This window comes from Bolinopsis microptera, chromosome 6, assembly GCF_026151205.1.
Source record: "Bolinopsis microptera isolate Bmic1 chromosome 6, MBARI_Bmic_1.0, whole genome shotgun sequence".
NCBI classification, from domain to species: Eukaryota; Metazoa; Ctenophora; class Tentaculata; order Lobata; family Bolinopsidae; genus Bolinopsis; species Bolinopsis microptera.
The window spans coordinates 17,019,652-17,046,953 of NC_087077.1; the positions used below are offsets into that span (position 1 = coordinate 17,019,652).

The following is a 27,302-nucleotide window of genomic DNA, read 5'->3' on the forward strand; positions in this document are numbered from 1 at the left end:
ACATTTTGCTGGATGGAATCGCATTTTGTTTCTTAGTACCCAGTCAGAGAGATAGTCTATATCCATTTGTAAATTAGTATTATCAGAAGATGAAAGTATTTTACGCCAGATTTTTGTATCATCGGCATACAAAACAATATCAGTATTATCCGAAAGGCCAAGAGGAATAATGAATATCGTTGATAAACAATACAAAAAGTAAGGGACCAAGGATAGAGCCCTGGGGGACACCAGAATTAACTGAGAGGGTAGATGACATCTCATTACCAATAACCACTCTTTGGTAACGGCCTTGAAGGTAATTGGTAAGAAATTTGAGAAGTGTACCATCAATGTTATATAAGGTCTTTAGCTTATGAAGAAGGATATCATGATTTACATAATCAAATGCCTTAGCAAAATCAAAATACACAACATGATTGATAATGTTTTCGTTAAGAGACAATGCCAGGCTATCACAAAAGTCAACCATATTGGTTGTGCATGACTTGTGCTCTAGAAACAAATATAAAATAAAAATAGTGATAATTCCTAAAAAGGGCACTGCACTCTTAATAGGAAAATGCCACACTGTGTAAATCAGCGCTTAACGACGGAATTCAAACCTCATGTGACAAATATTGCGAAAACTTAAAGTTTTGTATGCTCCAAGGTCCAACGGCCAAAAATAATAACTCAACAAATAAAATTATTTATCACAACGGAACAAGTCCCCATCCTCTTACGAACACTATCGTCCCTAATATAATAGCAAGACATAATATATTGAACAAATTTACTGTAAAAGCCACACTCATCTCAATGATTTGTCTTCAGTATGAATTGTCCGACACGGAGATTATGTGCGGCGACGAAGAGGAGAGGAGACTGTCTCACACTTTCTTGGACAGTGTCCGGCTATTGCCCAAATAAGAGGTCAATATTTCCAGGACTATTACCTCTCCGTCAACGACATAATATTTGAAAACCAACACATTTCCACTATTGTCAATTTCGCAAACCGCACAAAACGCTTAATTGTGCCCGAGGAGCTGGACCAGACCGGTGTGACATAGCGACTCACATGTTGTCTTAGCTCATATTTCTGTTTCAGAAAGCAAAGAAACGTTTTATAAATCTTTACTCCACTGGGAAGTATGAATAAATTAAATTTTGTAATGTTATTTTTATTCATGATTAATATTTGATAAATTATTACCTTTAAATTTGATGGAGAAATAGTTATTTTTCCATGTAGTGTGATGATACTTTGTAGACATTAGTGATGATGTTATGTCATAATTTTTACTTTACTTTACTTTACTTTTTTCACATTCAGCTGACACTTCAGCGTTCCATAATTTTTTTTTAAAAGAGAGGCTGGACCAAGATGGCCCATGAAAGGATAGCATTGAGATGCTCTGCCTACCTCTGGGGTGTGGCAACCTTGTGAAAGGTTGCCGGTGAAATCAGAGTGACTGGTGGAGGATGGTCTATAGAGTGACATGGTTCAAAGTAATACGCTTATATGCCAGCTAAGTTTGGAAGAGTAATCAGAGACGAGACAGCAGATGAGTTAGTACTCTAAGTCACCCCAGTCTGATCCAGCTCTTCCGGCATGTTTAAGCGTTTGGTGCGGTTTGCGAAATTGACAATTGTGGTGATGTGTTGGTTGTCGAATATGTCATTGACAACGTTCCATCATGAATCACCCCTCCCCCCCCCCCCCCCCCCCCCCTTACACTTACCATCCTCCTCCACTAGTAGACGTTAGATCCAATAATTATGTTTATGATATTAATTGGTAATTAATTAACTCCATTTGTTTGATTGATTACAAGTTTAAAATGACTTAAATCGGTTACAAGTTCTTCATAGCTTGATTTCAGATTTCTGTGTAAAGAATGATAGACAATTTCTTAAGAAAAGAAGTTACAAGTATAGAAATGAAACCCAATACTGAAAATCTTAAAAATATTAATCAGCAACACGATATACATACATGTTTACAAAATGAAACGACCGGTTGAGTCAGACAAATGTTTCAATCATGATACAAAACCATGATATCATCAGTGACAACTGAGGTATAGGAACTAAAATTAAAATTACAAAGCTAAAAGTTAACATAAACATTCACTCGTAAAACAAAACTAGGGTTTATTAGATATATGAGTCATTAGATTATAAAAGGAGTTTCCTTTTAAAATCTTTTATAGCTCTCGGCTTGCCGATTGAGCACTGTCAGCAGACGACCCCACCGGCCACCCACAATTATATACATATTATACATAATGAATATTACATGAGGGCACCGCCTCCGTTGCGGGTCGGAATAATCATGTCAGGGTGCAATTTTAGAATATTATTAAAAGAAAAAAGAAAAAAAGTTTCATTGCTGTTTTTTGTAAAATTTGAAAAGTATTTAATTAAAAAACCAGAAAGCTTGTGACTAGAAGGAGCAGTCAGCTATCAAATTGGAACAAACAATCACTTTTTCTTCAGACCACGTTGTTATATCACTTCGAGATGGCCAGGCCTACTCTCATGCTGTCTATATGTGATGATTAATTCTGAAAAACTAGGGACAACTGGGGAATGATCCCAGAACCTCGAGATTTCGCGTCTCTTGCTCTACCAATTGAGCTACTGACCCTGATTCTCAGAGCGAAATCACCACTCATATACAGCACAATTTCATGCTTTGTGTGGAATATCATTTATCATTTATCATTTACACAAAGCATGAAATTGTGCTGTATATGAGTGGTGATTTCGCTCTGAGAATCAGGGTCAGTAGCTCAATTGGTAGAGACGCGAAGAGACGCGAAATCTCGAGGTTCTGGGATCATTCCCCAGTTGTCCCTAGTTTTTCAGAATTAATCATCACATATAGACAGCATGAGAGAAGGCCTGGCCATCTCGAAGTGATAATGATAATTAAATGTTTCGCAGATTGGCAATTGATCGGTGTAGTTGGTGTTGTACACACTGCACTGATAATGATATCTCGTTGAACGTGTAATGTAAATATAGTGTGGATACATGCGAATATATATTCTAAATAACACGTTGTTATAGGTTGTATTTATTTCATTAATCTAGATTAGAACACCCCTTCCTCAAATACGAAGAATTCTAGTGGACACTTAGTTGACACACAATTTAACACGGTCATCATAACAACTATAATAAACCCGTTAACGCAACCAGTTTTATTTGTGAGTATCAGCACTCTCACCTTATCTCTCACCTTATCTCTCACCTTATCTCTCACCTTATCTCTCACCTTATCTCTCACCTTATCTCTCAACTTATCCCTCACCTTATCTCTCAACTTATCCCTCACCTTATCTCTCACCTTATCTCTCACCTTATCTCTCACCTTATCTCTCACCTTATCTCTCACTTATCTCTCAACTTATCCCTCACCTTATCTCTCACCTTATCTCTCACCTTATCTCTCACCTTATCTCTCACCTTATCTCTCACTTATCTCTCAACTTATCCCTCACCTTATCTCTCACCTTATCTCTCACCTTATCTCACCTTATCTCACCTTATCTCTCACCTTATTTCTCACCTTATCTCACCTTATCTCACCTTATCTCTCACCTTATCTCTCACCTTATCTCTCACCTTATCTCTCACCTTATCTCTCAACTTATCCCTCACCTTATCTCTCACCTTATCTCTCACCTTATCTCTCACCTTATCTCTCACCTTATCTCTCACTTATCTCTCAACTTATCCCTCACCTTATCTCTCACCTTATCTCTCACCTTATCTCACCTTATCTCACCTTATCTCTCACCTTATTTCTCACCTTATCTCACCTTATCTCACCTTATCTCTCACCTTATCTCACCTTATCTCTCACCTTATCTCACCTTATCTCACCTTATCTCTCACCTCATCTCACCTTATCTCTCACCTTATCTCTCACCTTATCTCTCACCTTATCACAGTTCACTTCTCGATAACGTATCTCAACATACACTGGACTTCATAACGTAGTTAGTTGAGTTTGAAGAGTATGTTGAGGGTCTCTTAATCGGGCGATGTTGCCTCTTCCTCCTCACCTTCTCTATCCAAAACCTTATGAGAAACTGCCTAAAACTAGACACAGTCATACAGTACAGAATGAAGTTATACATCACGTTTATCGACAGAGCAGACATGGCAATTCTGTACCAGTAAACATGAAAGAATCCCGGGGTTTCCTCGTCTATGAGGTAACGTAGGACTATGTGGAGCGAGATGGGGATTACAGACAAGCAGAACACAACCGCAGTGAGAATTACCGTCATCAGGCCCTGCCGTCGTAGATTGTCTCTCTGTTTTTGTGCAACTTTCCTCGCTTCATAAATCAGCAGTCCAGTGGTTGTGGGGACGACCAGGTTGGGCAGCACTGTCAGGATGGTTCCTATTATAATGGGGCATAATATCCCCCACTTGGCTGAGGAGAACCTGTAGCGGCAGGCGTAGTCCCGGTAATCAAACGTTATATCGTCTTTGTCTACTATGAGCATCATCAGAGGCAGGATAGCACAGTAGATCCAGATCCCAAAACAGAGGTTGTGAGCGCGCCTTTTAGACCACCGGCCGTCATTGAGCGGGAATTTTACGAGCAGGTATTTGGTGGTGGTCAATGCTGCCATGAGGTGCAGACTGGCTGGGAATGAGTAGAATGCCAGGTATGACCTAAAGTGGCAGATTGCCTTTCCTAGGATACTTTTGTTTGCCAGCAGAGAGATGAGGAAAGTTACAAGTACCAGGGAAGAGATAATGTCGCACACAGCTATGTGCTGTATGATTGTCACAGTGAATCTGTGGAGCTTGATGGCCTTGTACTTGATGGTTGCTCCTAATATGATGAGACTGCCGATTTGTCCAGATAGGATTGTGATGAGTGCGAAGCCTGCCCATGTGAATCTGGCCGCCTCGTTGTGGATCCCGTACAGACTGTAGTTTGAGAAATTAGTTTCCATTGTCTAGCATTTATCTGAATGGTTATTGAACAATGAACATGTGTTAGTATCCGTACGATTAACTGTCAATAGTTATCAATTTACACGTGTTTCTAGTCGTATTATCAAACGATAAAACTATTGCGAAATATGTACAACAATTCAAGGCAGTAAAGTTGAGCCACAAAATTGATCAACTATTGCTACTCGTATTTCTGTCAGGACAAACGAAAACAAAAGTTTAAAAGATAAATTCTGGAGAAAAATTCCACAAAAAAGGCACAAAAAAGGCACAAAAAAGGCAAATTTTTAGAATCTAGATAGTGACTCGACGGAAGGATTAATGAATGGTTGTCTCTGTCGCAGACAGTTTGAGTTATTTATACAATATCATAGCCTCTCTGAGTGGCAGTGTCACGAGGGTCAAGTTACAGCAGGGTAAAAATAAATTCTCAGCTTAGTAGATCCAAAAGTGATCATTGAGTAGCCACTGTTGGAAGATTCTCAAGAGAAAACCGAGCAATATGAAAAATCATGTCGGCAATCTTTACATAGTGTAGAAACTTTCTGTTGTGCATAATAGAGAGACGGAGAGGTAATGCTGAAACGCTTACATGAATATTTGAAGTAAGAAGATGAAGCTAGATAGCTAGATGTACAAAGAAATGATAGCTGTTCGAGTCGCTCAAAGTGTACGTATATTTCACTCCGTCATGTCGTTATGATCCTTCAAACGGCAGTATATTATCAACGTTAGTAACGTACTTCTATGTTGGATCTAAAAGACTGGCTCAGTTTCTCAATAATCTTCGTCTAAACCGGCCACTTTCCGTAGAATGATACAGCTGCATCCTTTGCTTTTGTAGTTTTATATGAATTTAATAGTGGTTTAGAATGAAGAGAGAGTGACATATTATTAGCTTACCAAATTGAACTTTTCAACCCAGAAGTAATGACGTAACTTCAATGTTATGTGTTTGAAAAAAAGCGGTTAAATTATTTCTGTTAGCCTGATCAATGATTATTTCAAACATATACCAAACAACTAGATATTATGTATCTTTTTAGTGCAAGGGTGAGCGTTCTCCACTCGATGAGCGCCTTTAGTATTTCTTTACTGGCATGTTCTTCTGAATAGTCGAGTGAGTGATATTCACCAACCCCCCCCCCCCCCTCCCTCCAAATCTTTTGACTGAATTTGAAGATTTAACTTGTTTTCTGTCTCTTATAAAGAGGTTATACTATGACACATGATACGCAGACACTGCGGTACCTGTAACATCATATCTCCACATCCATCAATAACAGTCAATGGACAGCGAGCCAAAGCAGTGTCTGGTACATGTGTCAGCTACAATGTTGTATACCTCTTCAGTTGCCAACTTTGTAATATGTGTTATGTAGGAAGAACGGTGCAGCCCCTAAGGGCACGAGTAAACGAACATCGCGCCCATTACTAAAAACTCATTTCGGACAATACGTTTGTCCCTGAAGAAAACGACGACGGATTCAGCTTGGGTAAACACCTTGTAGAAGTTCATAACATGAAACAACGTGACAATTTCAACCAGGCTTATAAAGTGTCAATTCTCAGTAATAGTAGCCCAAGAACTCTAGAAGTGGATGAACACCGTTATATTCAGAAACTAAGAACTATACGTCCATTGGGGCTCAATGCCATGGACCCGTTTGGGATTCCATTATTGGATTTATCTTAAAGGTTTTCCATTGCATTGGGGCACAAGAGTTATGTTTTTAAAAATATTCATATCGTTTTTAGTTGTGTCATTTCATTTCCAATGTTACACTTTGTAGGAACTGATATTAACCGAGTTTCTGATTCAGGATGTTACTGAAGATAGTAATGAAAATGTTTTAACACCTCAGTACTGTGTTTTACTACAGCTCAACCTGCTCAGTCTGACTATTTGGGAATTTAAACTCTTGACTATGACGTGATATTAGGAAAGACGTTTGCGTCTCGGATTATTTGTGCCGCAAACGTCTATCATTTGAATCGAACATCATCTGAAATACTGATAGCATTCTTATTTACCCAAATTGAGGCAGCAAAGAAATTATACGCAAAAGATATATTGTCCCCGAAAAATGAAATGAAATTTAATTTTAAATTGATCCCTTGATATACCGCGTATGTCTGAACAATCTAATCTACGATTCTCTTCTCCCTTCAACGAGATAAGTAGATATAGCTATCTAGACGCTATTAGCATGTCAACATCAGACAACTTATAAGTGTTAAATATTATGCGCTCTTTACGGGCTCGTTTAAAAGAACCCTAACTATGTTGAAGACAAAAGAAATCCAGACTTGATCACTTATAGTTTACTTAAACAGAAAATAATCGGGAATTTATTGCTTCTTTTTTACTTCAACAATATGTCAATTAGTCGTCCAACGACCAACATCCACTTTATTTTGCACGTACATATTATGTATACTGTGAATAAAATAGTTGTTTTTCTAGCCCAGTCAAAATGAATGAAAAATTATAAATTTATTGTCCAGCAATTAGACCCAACAATTGAGATTATTTTACTTTCCAGCCTTTACGGGGTACTCTGTAAATACCGAATATAATGTTGACCCCAATAATTCCTGTTAAAATTAGCAGGTATTATTGCGGTGTATTGACCATTCATAAGCAATAAACCCCAATAATTGAGACTAATTTATATAAATGCACTGTTCTGGTACTCCAACACACCCTGTATATAATACACCACCGGGTAACACACTCTTTCACAGGCAGCAGGCTGGTGGGTTTATGAGGACAGTGCTGGCGCTGGAAAGTAGAATAATGTTACAGCAAACCCTCTTTCAGATCCTCTACCTTCCTCTTATCTTCCTTTTTGTACCCCTCGTTCTTGGTAAGTTTATACGTTTATAAGTTCGTGGTTTGTAAGTTTGTAAGTTTGTAAGTTTGTAAGTTTCTCTGTTTGTAAGTTTCGAAGTTTATAAGTTTATAAGCTTGTCAGTTAGCAGTTTGTAAGTTTTTAGGTTTGTAAGTTTGTTTGTTTGTCACAAAGGATTTTATTTGTTGCTGAATGTTTCGCATTAAGGCAAAAGCAAACGGCAAATTTTCTGCGATCTCTGCCAATCGTTATGCAAATATGTAAATTAATAGAGACTGCAAAAATGCACTGTTTGCACAGAGTTGTGTACACAAAAGTATGTATATACAACACCAACACTCAACTGTTGTTTATCTTCACACACTACACACTTGACTGAACGTGACATTTTTATCTTTAGCCTGAAGGTTGACACATTCCATCAGTCATGTTTGGAAATCCTTGATGACAGAATTTTAATTCATTAAAGTAGCGGCGAGAACATGAAGGGTTTGAAATATTTTCTCGAGTTGAGCTGTAAGTTTTACTTTACCTTTTTGAAGTTTGATCGATGATAGCGCATCTAAAATACTGTTTGGTCTTTAGTCTGACTGAATCACGTTGTATAGACAACAGTCATCATGAGTCAGCTATGTTTGGAAAACCTTGATGACAGAATTTAAATAGAATCGAATAGTGGCGACGACTAGACCCTTTTCTGGAATAAAATTTTGAAATATTTGTTCAGACTTTAAGAATGACACTGCTTTGAAGTTTAATTAATGTAAAGATATAAGATCAATGCTGGTAATAAGCAACTTCAGAAAGTTCTTAGATCTGTGTATGATGCAACGATCTTTTTATGCCATTCTAAGTTCTCCTGATTTTTCTGCTCGTTAGCAACTCACAAATGATGTGCTGTCAATTTTAATCAAATTCCCGTACTTAAAACAGAGATATGATTATGTAGTCTTTCAGCTTTCTAAGTACGCGACTTAAAATCGAATAAAACCGTCTAGAATTAGACCACTCAGCTAATGACGCCGAAACATCCAAAATATCAAAGTAAGAGCACTTTAATGATTTCTTTGTGACTTGTTACACTAAGCCACACTGTTTCCATCGCCATCTTAAAGGAAAAAGAGCGGTGAGTGGTTACTCGAGTTACACTGGTTACCATGGTCGGTCCAGTGGTCAATGTTTTATTGATTGTCCTCGTGTAAAGGATTTATATTATATTAGATACACCTTTTCGATCAGACTTGTTACTTTTCAAATTGTGTTGCCTCCAATAATTTCATCTTCACTGCATGGGCAATTTCTTAGTAATAAATCAAGAGGTTAGTTGGAGCGCGCGGTGCAGCACATGCGTTCAAATTTTCATGAAAGTTATTCACGGCGATATTTTTCAATCGCGCGCGCGCAGTAATGTGTGCCATGCGGTCGGTTAAGATATGAGAAGAGAAGAAATATTTTTACTCCGAAATTTGATGATCGGACTACGTATAGCGAGCTGTTTTATCCGTCCATATGTCAAAAAGCCAATTGTGAGTCTCGAAATTAATCATTACATTAATCAATTAATAATCATCATGTATATATAATATGGACTTCTATGTATACCTTATGACATGAAATTTGTGTGACGTTTAATTGTGCGATTTTCGTCAAAATCGCACAAATTAAGTGAGCCAACATTAATCTCAAGTGACGCATATTTAAATGAGCGTACTAATAAAGTTCGCAGGCTCAGAATTACGGACGTCAATTTTTCCTTATTATTCCTTATTAACGATACGTCGCACGATGTATGTTATTTGATTTTGTTTAGAATTAGCAAGAATTTAAGTTGGAAATAAAACTGATCGGTTTTTGAAACACTACTGCTTATTGAGATTTCAAATTTTTAATGTTCTCTTATATCTTTATAACTTTATATTATGATGCGAGTTGGAGGGAATTTATGTTCGATTTGACACGAATCAGCGTTCAATTGTGTTACTTAATTGAACGCCAATTGAATCGTTTATACCGACTCTTGCAAAATATTTTCTTAACCTTTGTCTCATGTTAATCAGAGTGCATTATACCCCCTCACATCAATTCAATTGTTAAACTGTAAAAATGTGAAAGTCACATACAACCCAAAACCCTTCAGGATACGTTTACTACAAAGCAGCACAGTCTATCCTGATTATCTCAGTGTATTGCGTGGTCACGTGCATGGGGCCCCTGTTCATGACCTCTATCATTATGAACCTTATAAACGACACTCTGAGGGTATTCCTTATGCAGTATAAAGATGGTATTGGCTGTTTGTACCACGTTGTTTTCATGGTACTGAGAATTGTGAAGCGTTGCTTCTAAGAATCCTTTCTTAGAAGCATCTTTATTCTTTGAAGATTTTAGTGACCGTTTTTATTTAGATTCCAATATTCAAATCAATACAAATGGATTAAATTTAGTTGACAATATTTTAACAATATTTTAAATAACCCAGATTAACGAATCTTCACTACCTGCTAAAATAAAAGCCCGAATTTAATTTTCAGGTATTTTACCGGCTGGTGGGAATCACAACATTCCCAATCTTACTCTGCAGTGTTACCATCTACTTCATGGTTAACCAAGAAATCGACTTTTGGACCTTTTTCCAGGTTTGCTACTGTTCAGTTTCGACCTAACTTTTTATAGGGCAATATATATCTCGAATAGCAAATTTCAGTAACCACAGACCACTGATTAAATTATTAATTGACATGCTGACTACAGAAAGAAAATTAACGTTTGGAGACAGGAATCTACAGTAGACTGGTAGATTGTCTACCATTTAATAATGTATTCTGTAATGAAAGGTGACAACATATCATTCCCTTGGAGCACTGAAACACTCCTCTACTCTGAATCAAAGTCTGTTTTGCCGGGGGCACTAAAAACTGTACTATCATCTCTCTCACTCTCATCTCTCCGGCTCCTCCCTCCCAATCTGGACCTAGCCGAGATCCTAGTACTGATGTCCGTGTGTGTCTCTCCCTCATCAGATGAAGTAGAGGTAGAACTAGGAGGTTTAGCTGGTGGCAGACTGGAGAGCTCACCCTGTATTGTACTGTGGTCTGTGTAATCCTGGTCTGTGTCTTGGTCTGTGATTTGGGGGTGTTATGTGAGTGTGGCTACATATTGCTACATATTACGATGTACAATTCTCTTGCAGCTTTTGTAATAAAGATATCATAAAATTAACTCAGTGCGTTAACCAAATTTGTTGAAAATTTGCCCGAATTAATATTACAGATTTGAAACTGCATGCAATGATTATCTCCAGTCTTAACTCGCCTGATCTAGGCTTTGTTCGCATTGAATAAGCTCTGGAAGTAAGATCGGTATCCGCCTCGCTGAGTACCGTGCTCTCTTTTACTGTAAACAGACTTCCAGTCCCACTCGTAGCGTCACTCTCATCGTATCTGTAATCTGGGGATAGTTTATTTCAGAAGTACTTTCATGGTAATTGGGAGTTAAGCTCATGCTTGGCGCAACAAAAGGTCGTTTCACAAAGAGTTGAACAGATTTTACTCCTAGAGAGTCGCACTAAACTAATATCTGATACTAATCTGTTGACTTTGGGATATTATAAGATCCGCACTTTACGATTAAAAACTGTCCCAAATAACGAAGAGACTAATAAAAACCTGGTTTTGGTGGTTTAACCCTTCCTTTGATAGACCCGTCTACTGCTCTAATGTGAGAAGATATAGACCTAGTGGAGGTGTTGTCAGTGTATCTGGAGGGATCCTGAGGAGACTTCACTGGATCCTGGGTAGTAGATGGTACTCAGATCATCCACTCCTGACTCGGCAAGTAGTTCCAAGTTTGACTTGTACTCTCCTAGTAACTTCTCTTTTTCTGGGGTGAGAGTATCACCAAATTTGATTTTCATTGGGTTTCACGTAAGTGATTAATTAAAGAGGTAAAGTTTCTATTCAAATAAAACCTCTAACTACAAGTCTAGAGGTTCATTGCACCTGATCTGAGGTGCTCCATCTCCCTCCTGCTGGTAGTGATGATATCCAGCTTCCTCCTGTACTCCACCGTACTCTTATAATCCTCTACATCGGAGGTAGCATCAGTGTACTTGCTGAGAGCGGGGCTAGATCTGGGCTGGGTCACAGCTCCGTTAACAGAACTGTGATCAGTACGGATAGTAAGAGTTGGGGGCGGGGAAGGAGGGAGAGTTGGAGTGATCGCTCTCCAAGAGCTTCTGTCTGTTCTCGCGCCGACTGAAGATGCGCGCGTCGCGTCACCATGGGAACCAAACAGACTGGTGATGCCAGAAGCAGTGCTGTGGTCTGTCCAGGCAGTGGTGAGAGATCTGTCTGTTTGGTGGGGTGAAGGGAGGAGGACCGTACTGCGGTCTGTTCGGAGAGTTTCAGCTATTGTCGGGGAGATGGTTGATTCTGAGACGGGGTTGTAAACTGTGCTCATGTCAGTTCGTTCACTTCTGTACTCACTATTCAGCCCCAATCTGAAGAGAAACATTTCACAAGATCATTATCCACTCCAAAATGACTTAGTTAAAAGTTCATAAGATTATTCACAACAATGTAATAACAAACGGTCATTTATATACCTTGATCGGACACTTCTGGCAAAGTTCCAGACGGTACTGTGATCTGTCTTCATGCTGTACTGTGAGCTGTACTGAGAGATACTCTCATACACATGCTCTCTTGACGCTGTCAGCCATAACCGTAGTCGCCTGTCAAGAGGAACGTGGTTCATGAGTTGTTGTTGTGAGCGCCTATCTTAACTAACGACTTTCTTTAAAGAATCACTTTGTTTAAAGCTAAGGAAAGGTTCACGGCCTCTGAAACTAGTACGTAACCACGATGGAAGGTTAAACTGTGGTATAGTAACATTAGCTTCTCTGAAGAGTGAATGGATAAACATTTTCCACTACTCTGCTCCTCAGTCCCCAACCAGTAGCTAACCTGTCCCAGCGGATGGTAAGCAAGGGAAATGTGGCAGCGAACAAGAGGACAGATCCGGAAGTGAGGATGTAAGTAAGCATAAAGCCGAGGGAGAGTTTGAAAGTTTTACTAAGGTAGATCTGAAGAATGTCCCCGAACCCTATCACTTGGCAGGTCGCACAGACTAGATACACTGCCCCTACCTGTAAAGATGGAACTTTTATTAGGATTTACGTTTGGTAGCTGACTTAATCATAACGAAATAATCTCAACCACCCATCTTAACAGCACTTTCTAACTTAGATAAGTTCTTGAATAAAATTAAAAATACTGAACCAACTGAAAATACATCTACCTGAAATACACCCACACTGGTCCTAAACTCCCTGTCCTCCCATCCCTTCTCACTGATACACGCTGACACGCCCACCAGCCCGGTACACAGGATGGTAACCATGGAAACCAGGACTAAAGGGGCGTAGTCCAGCAGGATAAAGAAGTAGTACGCCCATTCGGGGGACTCTCTTTCTATAACAGCGTACATTGGCAGGAAGATGTTAGTTGCTGTGTTTCTCATCTGCAGGTAGCGGGGCTCGTTAGTCTGTAATTTAGCCAGGACACGTACGGTCGGGTTTTTAGTAAATGTCAAAAGTATACTCACCCTGATCGCAGCCGATGTTAGCACACGTACGGCCAATGCTTATGGAATATGAAAGTATTGGCCGTACGTGTGCAATACTTAAGGCCACAGGGGGGGGGGGTCCAAGGGCAAACAATTTTTCACCCCAGTTGGCAGACCACGTACTACCTGACGCTCACACACCACCCCTAACCCCCCAGAGCGCCTAGTTTGTCGTAAAATTGAGGTTAATATTTGCCTATTTTATTAGTTAACCTCACAAATAACCGGTTATTAACATTTTTTGCTCTCATCTTAAGTTAAACTTATCCATGGGTACCAATTAGCCGTCCAACGTCAAGAAAACTATTATATGCCCTTTATTTTTTTGAAAAATTTTCTTAAAAATCTGTCTTTAGGCTCTCCTGAAAACACCTGACTGAGATAGTCACAGTCAGGAAATATGAGGAGATTTTTAAAATTTTGCTTCTAACTCTTTTTATGAGGTTAACTGTCGAAAATTGTCGAAAATATCGTGACGCGCACTCATTGTTAACCTCATATCTCAGCTTAGGAGCAAAATATCAAAAATCGCCTCATATTTCTGTTGGACGAGACATCGACAAACACTTTTGCCAAGTTAGGTAGATTTCTGCCAAAACCTTATTAAATGTTTTCATTGACAATAGAATTACAGGTAAACCTCAAAATTTGACGCGCGATATCTACACATGGGAGACTTTTTTTCGTTGAAGACAGAAGCATTTGAAAATTTAGATCGAGCTCTACAACATATGTCAAAATCTCAAAAATGACCTCGGACCTCCCTGTGGCCTTAACATCTTGTTAAGTACTGAAGGCCCCACATATCCTGACATGATCTGACCTGTATTGTGTACCCGAGTCCTACAGCCCACCCTACAATCCATATCAAGCTGACTAGTAAAGGTATCCTGAAATTCAGATCCTTCTTCTTGAGGTAAACTTCACCAGCTCTAATGACGGTTACCATGGCAACTAATAATGGCATGACCCTGGACGTTAGCAGGGTCAGTATATTCGTTACCACCTGAAAAACTTAGTCTCATTGTTCTGGTCTTCTTCTCGTTCATTAGTTTGCTTCATTATGAACCGACTATCCTATTATCTCATTATCTGACCCAATTATATCCAGATATGCAGAATACAGATAGATATGCAGATTAAAGATTGACCGTAAACGTGGTGCCATGACAAAAGTTATTGATAGTTTTATTGAAGTGCCATTAACAACAGACCTGGAACTGAAGCCAGGTCTTGCTCACATGTACTTCTGGAGGTTGGGAGTTACAGGGCATACTCAGTGTGAAATAGGTTCCTGAGAGATACATTTACAGTCAGCTCTTGGGCGAATGCCAAAATTTTGGCAAAAGCCAGATTTTCGATAATAGCCAATTTGCAAACTTTTGGATAAAAGCTGCATTTTAATGACCGTTCTAAACCTTATGCAATCTTGGAGGGGGATATTTAAAACATATAAGTGATACGAAAGATTTTATTAGCAGGAGCTTTCAAAATACTTGTGTAAATCGTCTTCAGCTTATGCAATCTTTAGCGATCTGCCAGATCCTTTTTGACAGAATTTCTAGATTGCTCTTTTTGTCACGTGACCCTTTACCAACTCACCGGTATGAAGGAAAGCTACAAGCCCCACCAGCACATTCACGTAACTAATAACAAGATACACAGAGGACACCGCCTCCTGACGAGTACTGTAGAACCGGGCTACTACCAGGTTCAGGACCACTGATAGTAGTCCGAGCACTGGTACCAGAGCCATCAATATGATGATGTACCTGCGGGGGAGGGGAGAATATGAGGTGCCTCTTAGTAGACCTGGTTCATTAATATAATGTACCTGAAACTAGAGAGGGACTTTTAATGTTGAGTGTTACATTTATCATATAGAGTATAGACTAGCCAAGCTTTGTCAAGGTTTATTCTGTGAGCTCCTTAAATCGTTGGCCAAAATACGATAAATTATTCATATTACTTACTCTTTGAAGTATAACCTGATAAATATTAGGGGAGTGTGCCAAATAAACACTCACATTTTACATATTTATTCCAAACATTTCAAGAAAATAGTAGGGATGATTCAAGAACCATGACACATTTTCTAAGAATGCCTAAAAGTCGTTAGTAAAACTACTTTTAAGAATTAAAAAGCCCCCCCCCCCCCCCCCGCCCCCTTGAATATATTCATGTTACTCACTCTTTGAAGTACCCATTGAGGACTCTCTCAGAATACGAGTGTTTACATCCTCCCCAAAACTCATAGTCACACCACAGGTCCTTACAACCCGAGAATCCCGGCTCGTTTATCCCAATCGTCATTGTGAAATACCACCAGGGAAATTCCTAAACAGGACCCGAACCTTGGTGGAACAATGAACTGGGGTTTTATCCTGATGGTAATGGCTGGTCACCCCGGTGGAGGTGGTGCCTGTTTTGTTCTGCTAATCACCTCTTGTGGGGTGGTTGTCTTGTTTTAGTAGTGAACCTTCACAACACATGGGGTCTCTTTCCTCTAGGGGCGTGCTGGTAACAAAACTATTAGATTTATGTAAAGAGATAGAAAAGCCAGGACAATGCAAGTGCAGACAATGGCATGAGCTTACACATTGTGACATGTGGTGGAGATTTCAGGTGTTTCTACACGATTAGCTGAATTTGCATAAGCAGCTGGAACGAGTTTCGTGATTGTATGTGATCTGGTTATTCTGGATGCGCTGTCATGAGTCAGTGTGTGGGTGTGTAACAAGAGTTTAGATCTGACAAGACTAAGGAGCTGTCAGCTTGAAAGCTTCAACGTTTGAAGAGGTGCAGGTGTTACCCAGATAGCCAGATAGCGGGATGTGACCCCGTTTTTATGAGTTTTTCCAAGTGACTGATGTTTGAAAGCGGCAGATAATTGAGGCCACAGATTTGTCTGAGTGACAGATTATAGGTGACTGATTTCACAACTAACAAATATAAGAGACATAACATATTACACAATCATAATTTCACAACAAGTAACCCTTATCTCAGGTAACTGTGATCCTGATAGGGCTGTGCCAGGCGTGGATTGGTGTATTCTCTGCAGTAGTGTACGCAGGTCCTACTATTGCCCTCAAGATATGTCCCATGGTTTCAGCCTTATCAGCCTTCACAAGCGGGTTCTTGGTTCCTGAACCCAACATGCCGCCCCCTTTCCAGGCACTGTTTTTCTTTAACCCCACTTTCTGGGCTATTCAAGGTTAGAGATACTGTCATATACATTATACGTACAATTTAGATGTGTTTATTTCATGGGTTGCACTTTATATTAAAACCTGATCTCGACAGAATGACAAACATTGTTTAAGCATTACTGCCATAAGAGGCTAAATTACAACTATTCTCGACCTAATTTTTGTTCGATATTGTATAACTATTTGCTAATTCCGCCTCAGCGATAGCAAAGTTACTACTAAAAGACAAACTGTTCGGGTGTGAAGAATACACCAGCAAACTCTCCTGTCAGATATCCTCTGGAAACTTTAATCTCGCTAGTTTCGGGTTTTTGGACGGAGATCCCGTGACTACGGGGTTTATTTTACTTGGTGGGTACTTGTTATTCTCCTTGGGATGGTTAAGACAATATTACGTCAGCAACAAAATTGCTGTTTACCTTAAGTTTGTTCCGAAAGAGGTTTGAGGTTGGGCCTGTAAAGGGCCAAGGGGGGTTGGCAAAGAATATTGACTGTTACCGATATGATATGAGGGGAAAGGAGGTCAAAAATGGAAAAAAGAGTTGCTGACGTAATATGTGAAAGATCCCAGCTTTGGTAAATGGAAGGATGTGTTTACTGTTTATAACTTCGTGAGGGAAAGGACCTTGATGTAACTTGGCGGTAACTTGGCAAAGTTCCAAGTCAATGATCCAGTATTTCTTACCAGGTTTCATCGTCCTGACCCAGCTGTTCTCTGTCTGGGTTTTGTTATTCAAACACTCTCCTGATTCCATACACAAAGTATTCCTGAAGTGGTTATCCAACTTACGGTAAGTGCTTAAAGTCTATTTTTTCATCCTAATCAGTTCCCCATTTGACATGAAATACGCCTCCTTAGTAATCGGAGGAAATAGACTAGAATTATGACTTCATGATGATCCTGGTCCACAGTCCGCAGATATGTCCTAATTTTGGAAAGCTTTGTGGCAGAGGTTAAATAGTTTGTGAAGTGGTTCAGATGTGCACATGATGTGTACATCCGACACAGCAGTCCGACCAATACATTCAATGTCATTCAACTCTCGAGTTTTGTGTCAGATGTGACACGTGGGACCACATCACCTGACGTCAAATTGTCACGTGGGCTCGTCACAGAATCACGTGGTCGCAAACGAGCCGCGTGATTATATCACTAGGTCACGGGACAGTTGTCAGGGACATCACGTGATGTTGTGATGTCACGTGATAGTTGTCAGGGTGATCACGTGACAGCATGTGCAAGCTGACAGGGAAGTCGGTGGGCGCGTGGGATGATCACCACGTCTATTCACTCGTACATTCAATTAGCTGTAACTTTTAAAAGTAAACCTACGATGGACATGGTACTCATTCAGCCCCCCATTACTGGTCACAACCGGAAGTGAGGGGTTTAGGGTAGGGCTGAGAAGTTTTCAGCTGGTCTGGCTGTCAAAAAATTACATTCAAAGTTTCGTACACAACCCAAATTCCAAACGCTTGAGAGAATCTTTTACTAACCACACTCTATACCACACTCTATACTTCTATTATACACACTCTATACGAATAAGTGAACTGACTTACATTTCTCATGTCATTTCTAATAAATAAATCTAAATTTCAGATGTTCCATAACGCTACCAAGGTTCTTTGCAAACGGGAAGGTGGCTGACGGAGAACTGGTGATTGTTCGTACCAAAGACATAGAACCGAGGAAAGAATGGGCTAAAGTTATCGGCAAGGTTATCAAACAGCAGCAAGGTAATCATTACTTGGAATGAATTTAGAATTAACTCCTTCCTCGTCTAATTGTATCTTATGTATAATTCATGAACATGTCTCTATAGTCTATACTCTAATAGTACTCTAATTGTACTCTAATTGTACTCTAATAGAACTCTAATAGTACTCCAATAGTACTCTAATAGTACTCCAATAGAACTCTAATTGTACTCTAATAGTAATATAATAGTAATATAATTGTACTCTAATAGTACTCTAATTGTACTCTAATTGTACTCTAATTGTACTTTAAAACACCCACTTCTTCAGAAACGTTCACTACGGAGATAGAAGCTGGTCGTATCATAGAGTCTTCCTTTTTAGAGGGGATAGGTCATTTCTTATACAGACGTGGTACTAACTCTGAGACTATACTCGAGAGTCACAATAGAAATTACAGAAACCAGAATGGTAAATCAGAGTTCTTTTGTGGTTGTCGTATTCATGGTTGACGTTTGTAGATAGAAAGATCAAATTCTACGATATCTTTTTGAGTATACATAGTACATAATAATATGAACGTTTTTACTTCTGCGAGGTTAAAAAACTACTAATAAATGATATGTAATTTTAACAATGATAATTTCAGGTGTAACGGACGAGATGTTGGAAAGAATAATCCTGATTCTACGAAATGGTCTGAGACCAGTAAATGAGAGCTCAAACAGACCGGGGGAGCACCGGAGTAGCTCCGTCCATGGTGGTTCGTCTCTCTTTTTGTTTGAATTTCTTCCAATTAACTGTATTCTAGTCGTAATGTTTAATCAATGGTCTTGATATAAAACGCCGTAACGGGTTTTCCTTATCAGGTGGTGAGAAAGGAACCTACAAGATAAAGAACCAGGCTGAGCTTCAAGTCCACCAGATGCTTCTGGCAAACAGGAAACGTCAGTTCCAATCCAAGTTCAAATCAGCCGGCAACAACGTCCGAAATGCCCAAAGGTTAGTTAACCATTTATCTGACAAATCTTACCCCAAACTGGTTAATGTTAGAAAAGTCCCGAAGTAACGTTTCTGTAGTAAATTAAGTTGGGGACATGGTCCAGACCATTGTCTCATACTGTTCATGTGCCATAGATTTCTGATAAAACGGAGTAGTGTAAAATACATCAGGAGTGAAAGTGAACAAATGTTCTGTCGTGTTGCAATGAATGTTGTGAGGTAAGAAACTCTTGAGATCTGCAGAGTCCTCAGCCCCCTGGATATTGGAGTTGATAAAAATCTGATCAGATTTACATCGATAGCATCTCATTATTCTCATTATTCTCATAACTCCATTGCAATTGAAATAGTTAAATTGATTTAAGCACTTACCGTAATTGGTTATTTAATTAGAAGATACAGGCCACAGGGGCTTTAATTGGCCTGGTCAACATGACAATATTGACGTTTTCATCAAGATATTACTCAATTAGATATCATCTGTATAATTCTCAAAGCATTCCCCACCTATAATGAGCATACCAAGCCTGTCCTTACTTAAAACCACACTATTATAATGTAAAACATGACGTAACCAACAACTGTCCTGATATTATCTTAAACGTGCTCACATCACTGAAAATTAGTTAATTTCACTGTATCTCAGCTGACTTCCACCCAGTTTCAGAACAACAGGTTTAAGGTAGGTAGGTACAGTACCGTTACACCCGCACTCTATTTCAGACTGAACAGTGATGGCATTGAGATGAGTGGAGGTCTGACTCCCACCACTGAGTACGGAGCACCAGGAAGCACAACCTCCCTGCTCCCAACTAAACCACCACTCCACGTGACTTACTCGTGTCCCACCCCCAGGAGGTTCTCAACTCAGGATCCTTTGTGTACCATACCAGGGAGCAGGGAGTCCGAGCAGGATGCTGCTGATATGGGGAGGCGGGGCTCGGCTTTCGGGAACTTGCAGAGCTCGTCCCGTGAAGACTCGGATAGTCCCGAACAGAATGAACAAAATGATGATCAGTTCAAGTCATTTATTCGAACCTTAAAACCTCGCAAAGAGAGGTGCGATCAAGTTGAGGATTTTGAGGAGCACAGACTGTCCGATCTGGTTGAGAATTCCGTCTCGGTCAGTCCCGTTCTAGCGGCTTCTTCTCCAACTTCTCCGACCAGTTCAGATTACAACAATATTGTAACCCTGGTGTAGCAGTTTCCTTGGCAAACTTCCTATCAATTTATATCTCCACGATGGAGAAACTAACCGCATTATATACTGTTACTGAGTGCAGATTAGCTGTGTTTCGTTAGACCGTATGAAACATATAATCAGAAGGAAAGGAGAAATTGAATTCACGGACATGGACAAAATCATTTCAGAGGGAATCGTTTCTGTGAAATCCTGCGATTCTGTGAAATCCTGTTTTGGTTTAGTAACTCTGAACATGTTGCTCATAGTAGTATTACAGTAACGAAGTTGAGTCTACATTTAATTTAATTTGAGAAGTTTGTAGATCACATAATTGTGGGTCGGACCTAATCACTTATGCCGAGGTTATGTGGGTTTAAATACAGAAAATAAGATTTTCATATTTTCTTGCGTACTGTTGTACGATATACACATGGTCCCCCGGATTAAAAATTATATTATATTATATTATTTTGATGTTTTGATATGTGGAATGACTGTTATGTTTAGTTGACAATTTAATATAATTGATATTTGTAGATCTTAATGATGACAATGATGTTTTGAAATTGAAAATATTCGAGTTGAATTATTGAACCTTGGTCCGTTGGGGATCTCATTTGAAGTTAGAAATTAGTTTTGGAGAGTTATCAGGGTTTGTTGAACAGGCTAATTTAAATAATAGCGACTCAGTCTTGCACTAGTTGCCCCGAATCTAAGCTAGTTTTTATTGAACAATGATTGGAAATTGTCGAATTTGTATCACATTTTGTTCACGATACGATGTTCTTAACCAATTGTTTAACTTTGAAAATGCTTAAAAATTCCCACTAGAGTTTCCACTACTTAAAAAAATGTAAGACTAAGAGCACATCTATATTAATTTGTATATAAAGATTATTATTTAACACGACTTGATACCGGGTAATAATGGAAAAGCCCCTGAAAAATCGTACATCTAGCTATGAGTTACCGTACCCAAATGTACAAACATATAAGCTTATAAGATAGGGTGGTCTGATGAAGATATAGCTGGACCTAGCATGTCAATCAGCAGCCAGCTAATATCTTAATACCGCTCCATCCCCCATTACGAACCGGAACTTCAGCACTACAGCTCCTGGCATCTCATTGGTCAAAACTGCCCACGTGCCACAACTCTGCTTCCTTATTGGTCAAAGCGTTCTGTTGATCATGCAATTAGGCTGATATAGCCTGAACGTAGCTATGACAACCACCAAATTATTTGATTCAAATGCATCTGAAGATTATAATGTAGGTCTGCTTTATCCTGCCCACTGTTGACGAGAATAATAAAAGTTAAGAAATCGAGAAGTAAGAACCATGTATGAACGGATCGTTAGATCATAGTGGTATATCTTGAGTCGTGATCGCTGCTCATCACCATGGCAAATATATCTTAATATCATAGTCTCAATCTCTCACCTCACTGAAACTAGACGGAAACCTAGTAACGTTAACCGGCTCAGAAGTGAACTGTGAAGGGTAAACATGAGATCTGTGTGTCTCATTTGTCACCTTGGTGAGGAATAGCTATTCCTCTCTCTTATTTATCCGAAATGACGGAGCAGCCGTCTGGAAGGGGGGTTCCCAGTCATTGGGAACAAAGACCTGTCAGAGTGAGAGACAGAGAGAGTGGTGATTGAGCGGGGGCTGCACAGAATAACTACATATTATTCAGAGCAGGAGCTCGTTCCCTCTGTTCCTTAGTAAACACTGAATATAACACAGTCAAGCTCCTCTCAAGCTGTTACCTACTATACGTGCTCACCTCCTGAACAATGTTCTACAATTAGCTCTCCTGAATAATGCAATTGTTCCATGTGGGGAGTAGCCGAGTTTCTGAGAGGGAGCAGCTCCAATCAACAACCCCCAGCTTCCTGGTCCACGCTCTCCGCTCTGTACGCTCACATTGTTGCAATCCCAGCTCCAGCTCCCTCTATTCCAGCCGCGGACCCGGAAAAGGGAGCCTGAGTCTGACCAATGGTAATGGTCGAGATTAGGGCAATTGAAGCACTTGATAGGAGAGCTTATCTCGGAGTGAGGAACGCGTCACGTGGTGGTTCACGTGATCACCAAATATGTGCAGCTATTGTTCCAGAGCGACCGGATAGCGATCTGCTGGACATGACTCAATCAAACCCGCCACGAGTCATGTGACAGCGCCCACGTGCTCGCCCACGTGATCTTACCTTGTCAATATAATGTTTCAATTACCCTGGCTGCTGGCTAGCAACCGTCGAGAGAGAGGTACCTCATTACCCGTTAACTACATCCTATTGGCTCTCGCGGAGGCACGTGACCAAAATACCGGAGTGTGACTGGCTGGAATGTCTAATCACAGGGGTTATAAGTCTCGTGTGACAGGAAAAGACTACAATCCCACCACCACACATGATTAGCTCTCGCATAGCTCTGCTGTGCCCACTATATAATACTGCTCAATAGTTTTGTTGTTTTACATTTCTGCACTCGTGTGTATATTGTGCCTGCATCTCTGAGCTGCTCTCTCTTTGACTAGTGGTCTATACCGTTTCCGTGTTCCATTTGCTATAGCACAGTTTATAGTACGCGTCTCGAGCGGCCGCTATTCATTTATATGACCGCCCTTTGTCAATTCGTCATGGCTACCGAGGATAATATTGTTCCGGCGTTCGAGGGCATTGATCCTCCCCTACTGGACCCGTTAATGGTGGAACACTTCAACAATCTCCAGTCTCCAGAGACCTCACAGCTGAGCGGCTCTCCTGGGAGACCGAACGGCAGTAACTGTGAAGGATCTAGTGTTAATCTCCAGGGTTTGTCTCTGGATGACCTGATAAAACTTGTTACCCAGCTCTGTGAATCTGATCCCTCATTTTCCGAACAAATTCTCTCCGCTCTGAACGGGGACACGTCGTGCGATGAGAAAGATGGGAGTAGACCTAACAGTAACGAGGCGACCGCCAGTGAACCCATGATTGTTGAGTCAGAACCCCCACTACCTGATACAAACACTCTCCTCAAAACATTAAACCAGAGTTTTCTTCTCCAGGAGTATAACAACACCCTCGCTCTTCAAATAGCCCAAGCTAACACCAGACTTTCTTCTAACGGCCTCGACTCTTCAAATCCTGCCCAGTCTTCAGTCCTTCTCAACGCAGAGTCTCTACAGGAGGCCATGAAGTCCAATCTGTTCGTGATGGAAAACAAGGGAAACAACTTTGTTCCACTGAAAGAATTCCGGAGACCTGGACCCAAATACACCAGGAAAAACTTCAGTCCCGAACAGATAGAGGGACTCGAGGCAGCTTTCCAGGAGCATCGATTCGTGAAGAAGGATCTTAGAAAAGAACTTGCCAGGAAGCTGAACCTTAGCGAGAGGAGCATATCGTACTGGTTCCAAAACAAACGTGCGAGAAGTAAACCTCCGATAACGATGAGCAGTGAGGCGGCTCTGAAAGCAGCTCAACAACAACACGGACTAGAACCACAGCAGCAGCTGGATCAGCAGCAACAAAGTCAGCAGGATTCCTTGGTGGCAGCTCTTCAGCAAACCATTCAACAGTCCTGTGCCACGTGATCGTGACTGAAGATGTGTCCCAGAGAATGGGGTGTATCCTTGAATCAGACTCACAACCAGACCCTCAGGTCCCAGTAAAGTGGCTACCACAACGACCTTTCTGCAAAACCCTGGAATTGCCCGATTGCAGCGACAGCTTGTCGTATTAATGAACAGAGACAATGAAACATTAAACACACCTTATCAGATAGCTATGGCATGAGATTTATGAGGATTATTTGGATCAGTTTATTTATACCCGTATTTGTTAACAAAGCTGTTAGAAGTTATGGTGGAAATGAATTACAGATGTAAACTTTATACGCATTCATTTTTACCAATTGAAGTTAAGATAATGAAGCTACTTATAGGTACATATTAATATTTTGAGTTTTTACCATGTTGATGCTGAATATTGTTTTGAATGATTACGTTTATAACGGTTATTATACGCTTTTATTATATTTCGTGGTTAAATTTGTCAAATATCTTTTCATCTAAACCTCAATATGACATTATGAGCATATAAAAATAGCTCAACAAACAAAAAATTAAAGGAATTGGAATACCCATAATTCTAATGATGTAAAAGTCTGATTCCATACTCTAGTTGTTCCCTCCAACTTTTGGCGGTCAGCCAACAGCCCTGACAGCACTGCAGCTCATACTGATTTGAAATGATACGCTACAATCAAAGTTAATTGCTCTCAATTACCAAGCTAATTGCTCTCAATTACTGTGCTAGTGATTAACCAGCAACCTAAGGCCTAGATCCTTCGTCCTAAGACTTAATCAGTTTCAGGGAAACAGTAACACAGTGTCCTTACCGTCAGCATTATCTCAACCTGGCTGCAGTGTTAGAAGAGCTAATTTCAAACGATCTGAAAGTCTTGAGTCCAGTCAAACGATATGAATGATTGATTTATTTATCATGATCGACCGTTGCCATGGAGGCCGCTAAAGAAATCCCTGGCTGGCACAGAAGCGGGTGATCACGTGCGGTTAATGAAACCAGATGATTTGCTGTTAGCTCCATCATTCGGTGCTGATTGATTTAGGGTTTGATTTGAATAGCTACTGTTCTGCAATATAAGTGGCAGGGGGAATTTTAATAGCTAGCCTCAGCAGGTCATTCAGTTGCACCCACGTGACGCAATATCGGTATCAGGATTGGGTATCCCCTTTAATGAGGCGCTGTGATTGGACTTTATGAGCTTCAGCATGTGATTTTGATGAATCTTGAAATGCCAAATCGTACTTTCGGCGTTTTTATTGAGTGCTAGGTGAACGGATGATGTTAATTAGAGTTACAGTCCTGTACCAGTCATTGCTCGTCAAATACCATTGTCGGATTCCAACGCTCATGATCAGTAAACCCATCTCATTATTCATAATAATTGAGATGGGTTGATTCTGCGGAAGAGCTGTTCCAGTTAATCGTCCATTGTTATCTGCTTTCGAGTTAAATAATATTTTATTGAAGTTAAGTAATATTATTATAATGAAGTGTATTACACTGTTACTGTGGCGACCATGCATCTAACAACAACGTTACACAAAACTCAATCTGCTAAACTTAAATACATCTCAAAGTTGGTACTACTACTTCTTCATTACCTGGGATCCATTTCCTGTCACGCTAGTGACTAGTCTATTATAACGGGTAAAAACGTTATTGCAGTTTTATGCTGCAATTTGCAATTGATATAAACCGAAATAAGGTATTTTAGGTAGATCGGCCCTACTATAGTTATATACTATTTAGTGGAAGACCAAATTATTGTTTGTCGCGGGTTCGACGCGTTGTTTCTTGTTTACGTTACTATATACTTATAGTAATCTAAAATACTATAAAAATTTCCCAAATTTAAAGAATCGATGTAAAAGAAATAGCGATTATTATTTAAAAATAATTGAATGTTGGGTTTTATAACAAATTCTCTCGCTATTAGTATTGTACCGTTCATCCTGGTCTTTTTTCGAACTAACAGTGAAGTTACAACACGTACCTTCAGTTAAGTTCCAACTCAAGCCCTTTACTTGTCCAGCTGCAGTAGTGGTAAAAAATCTTGAATTTCCTCGATTAGCGCAACAACTACAAGTATATATTTTAGCCAATTTAATCTACCTCATATTCTCATCAAACTATCGTTAACGGCAACTGATTTGTTTAGTACATAGTACTCCTAAAGTTAAACTTGCTAATAATAGTGTTTCAAATTCAAGCAGTAATGACACTCAACTAAACCAATAAAATGGATGTGTGCAAACGTTTTAGTTTTACATAACATGGAATTTTACATTATTCTGATGAGGTCAGAATGGTGGTGTACACTTGATGGGAATCAATGATGTAAATAATAATATTGGAAGAACCCTGCCCGGCCATGCAACCCTTCCCAGATTATTGGTTCCTGGTTCCTACACGTGATCAATTGATGTTATGGACTTTGCCTGTACTTTTACTGGGGTAATATTTCGAAAAAATGTAAACGCTTTTCATCCGTCAATCTACACCATACGATACACGTCGATTCGGAGTTTGATCGGTTAACCAACTGTGAACTGTGTTGTCGTGTATTGATGAGTCGTCAACGTACACTTTACGTGACGCGTCATGTGATCGATTAAATTTAAGAGATGGATTCATGTAATGGAGTTATTGGAGTCTTTGTTTTAGCTAAACGGCACGTATAGTACTGTAAATGTAATCTGGGGACCGCAGGCTTTTGTGTTCACACATTCAACATACCATGAACATTGAAGAAATTGGAAATGGTGCATTTGGCATTGACAGGCTGAGTGCCGCCCAGTAACACGTACTTCAGAAATATACTTCAGTATATAACGTACGTAATTATAATTATATTATATATTGTATATAGTTTATATTAATATAGTTTGGTGATCTTTGCACTTTAATTTTAGCTAAACGGCACGTAACGCATTATTATACTTATAGTATTACATATTACGTGTAATAATTTTAAACGTAATACTGAAGTTTTACAAGATTTACAAAATTAAAATAATTGACAAGATTTATACAACATAAAATGTATAATATAATTGTCAGATATTGAGTAATTTATTTAGCTTGCTAGATATCGTCTATTGCTCGCTTCTCTTATTACGTATATTCTTTTCAACTGTAACTACTCAGGAAGCTTGAAAAAAGCAGCACGACTTTATCA

General features: G+C 39.6%; 4 protein-coding genes across 4 annotated transcripts in view; 3 read left to right on the forward strand and 1 right to left on the reverse strand.

Annotated features, from left to right (window-relative positions):
* LOC134817454 (uncharacterized) overlaps nucleotides 1-10,172 on the forward strand; it is a 30,892-nt gene extending 20,720 nt beyond the window's left edge. Inside the window, exons 16-17 of the mRNA XM_063826594.1 lie at nucleotides 7,720-7,841; nucleotides 9,964-10,172. Coding sequence (XP_063682664.1) covers nucleotides 7,720-7,841; nucleotides 9,964-10,172 — 331 coding nt within the window. The remainder of the gene's footprint in view (nucleotides 1-7,719; nucleotides 7,842-9,963) is intronic.
* A 70-nt stretch (nucleotides 10,173-10,242) lies between these two features.
* On the reverse strand, nucleotides 10,243-15,959 carry LOC134816463 (uncharacterized). Its single transcript, XM_063825315.1, has 11 exons — nucleotides 15,643-15,959; nucleotides 15,054-15,223; nucleotides 14,666-14,745; nucleotides 14,275-14,457; nucleotides 13,125-13,346; nucleotides 12,791-12,972; nucleotides 12,430-12,558; nucleotides 11,825-12,324; nucleotides 11,492-11,705; nucleotides 11,139-11,273; nucleotides 10,243-10,945 (listed from the first exon to the last, which is right to left on the reverse strand). Exons 1-9 carry the CDS (start codon nucleotides 15,762-15,764, stop codon nucleotides 11,575-11,577), a joined length of 1,719 nt encoding a protein of 572 aa, XP_063681385.1. The 5' UTR covers nucleotides 15,765-15,959; the 3' UTR covers nucleotides 10,243-10,945; nucleotides 11,139-11,273; nucleotides 11,492-11,574.
* Nucleotides 10,355-21,337, forward strand: LOC134816464 (uncharacterized). Its single transcript, XM_063825316.1, has 9 exons — nucleotides 10,355-10,462; nucleotides 16,461-16,668; nucleotides 16,865-17,014; nucleotides 17,352-17,454; nucleotides 18,267-18,403; nucleotides 18,695-18,835; nucleotides 19,014-19,127; nucleotides 19,234-19,366; nucleotides 20,090-21,337. Exons 1-9 carry the CDS (start codon nucleotides 10,424-10,426, stop codon nucleotides 20,565-20,567), a joined length of 1,503 nt encoding a protein of 500 aa, XP_063681386.1. The 5' UTR covers nucleotides 10,355-10,423; the 3' UTR covers nucleotides 20,568-21,337.
* Nucleotides 21,338-22,739: 1,402 nt separating this feature from the next.
* LOC134816615 (homeobox protein HEX homolog pha-2-like) lies at nucleotides 22,740-24,710 on the forward strand. Its single transcript, XM_063825548.1, has one exon. It carries the CDS (start codon nucleotides 23,167-23,169, stop codon nucleotides 24,127-24,129), a length of 963 nt encoding a protein of 320 aa, XP_063681618.1. The 5' UTR covers nucleotides 22,740-23,166; the 3' UTR covers nucleotides 24,130-24,710.
* The last annotated feature ends 2,592 nt before the right edge of the window (nucleotides 24,711-27,302 follow it).

What these genes read in the sequence shown, in the direction of transcription:
- LOC134816464 (XM_063825316.1), top strand. Translation starts at nt 10,424, where the DNA reads ATGGTTAACCAAGAAATCGACTTTTGGACCTTTTTCCAG. An exon ending in ACTTTTGGACCTTTTTCCAG is followed by an intron (nt 10,463 to 16,460) that starts GTTTGCTACTGT and finishes CCCTTATCTCAG; the next exon opens with GTAACTGTGATCCTGATAGG. An exon ending in GAGTAGCTCCGTCCATGGTG is followed by an intron (nt 19,128 to 19,233) that starts GTTCGTCTCTCT and finishes TTTCCTTATCAG; the next exon opens with GTGGTGAGAAAGGAACCTAC.
- LOC134816463 (XM_063825315.1), bottom strand. Translation starts at nt 15,764, where the DNA reads ATGACGATTGGGATAAACGAGCCGGGATTCTCGGGTTGTAAGGACCTG. An exon ending in TGTAGCTTTCCTTCATACCG is followed by an intron (nt 14,746 to 15,053) that starts GTGAGTTGGTAA and finishes TGTATCTCTCAG; the next exon opens with GAACCTATTTCACACTGAGT. An exon ending in CCAGTGTGGGTGTATTTCAG is followed by an intron (nt 12,973 to 13,124) that starts GTAGATGTATTT and finishes CCATCTTTACAG; the next exon opens with GTAGGGGCAGTGTATCTAGT.
- LOC134816615 (XM_063825548.1), top strand. Translation starts at nt 23,167, where the DNA reads ATGACCGCCCTTTGTCAATTCGTCATGGCTACCGAGGATAATATTGTT.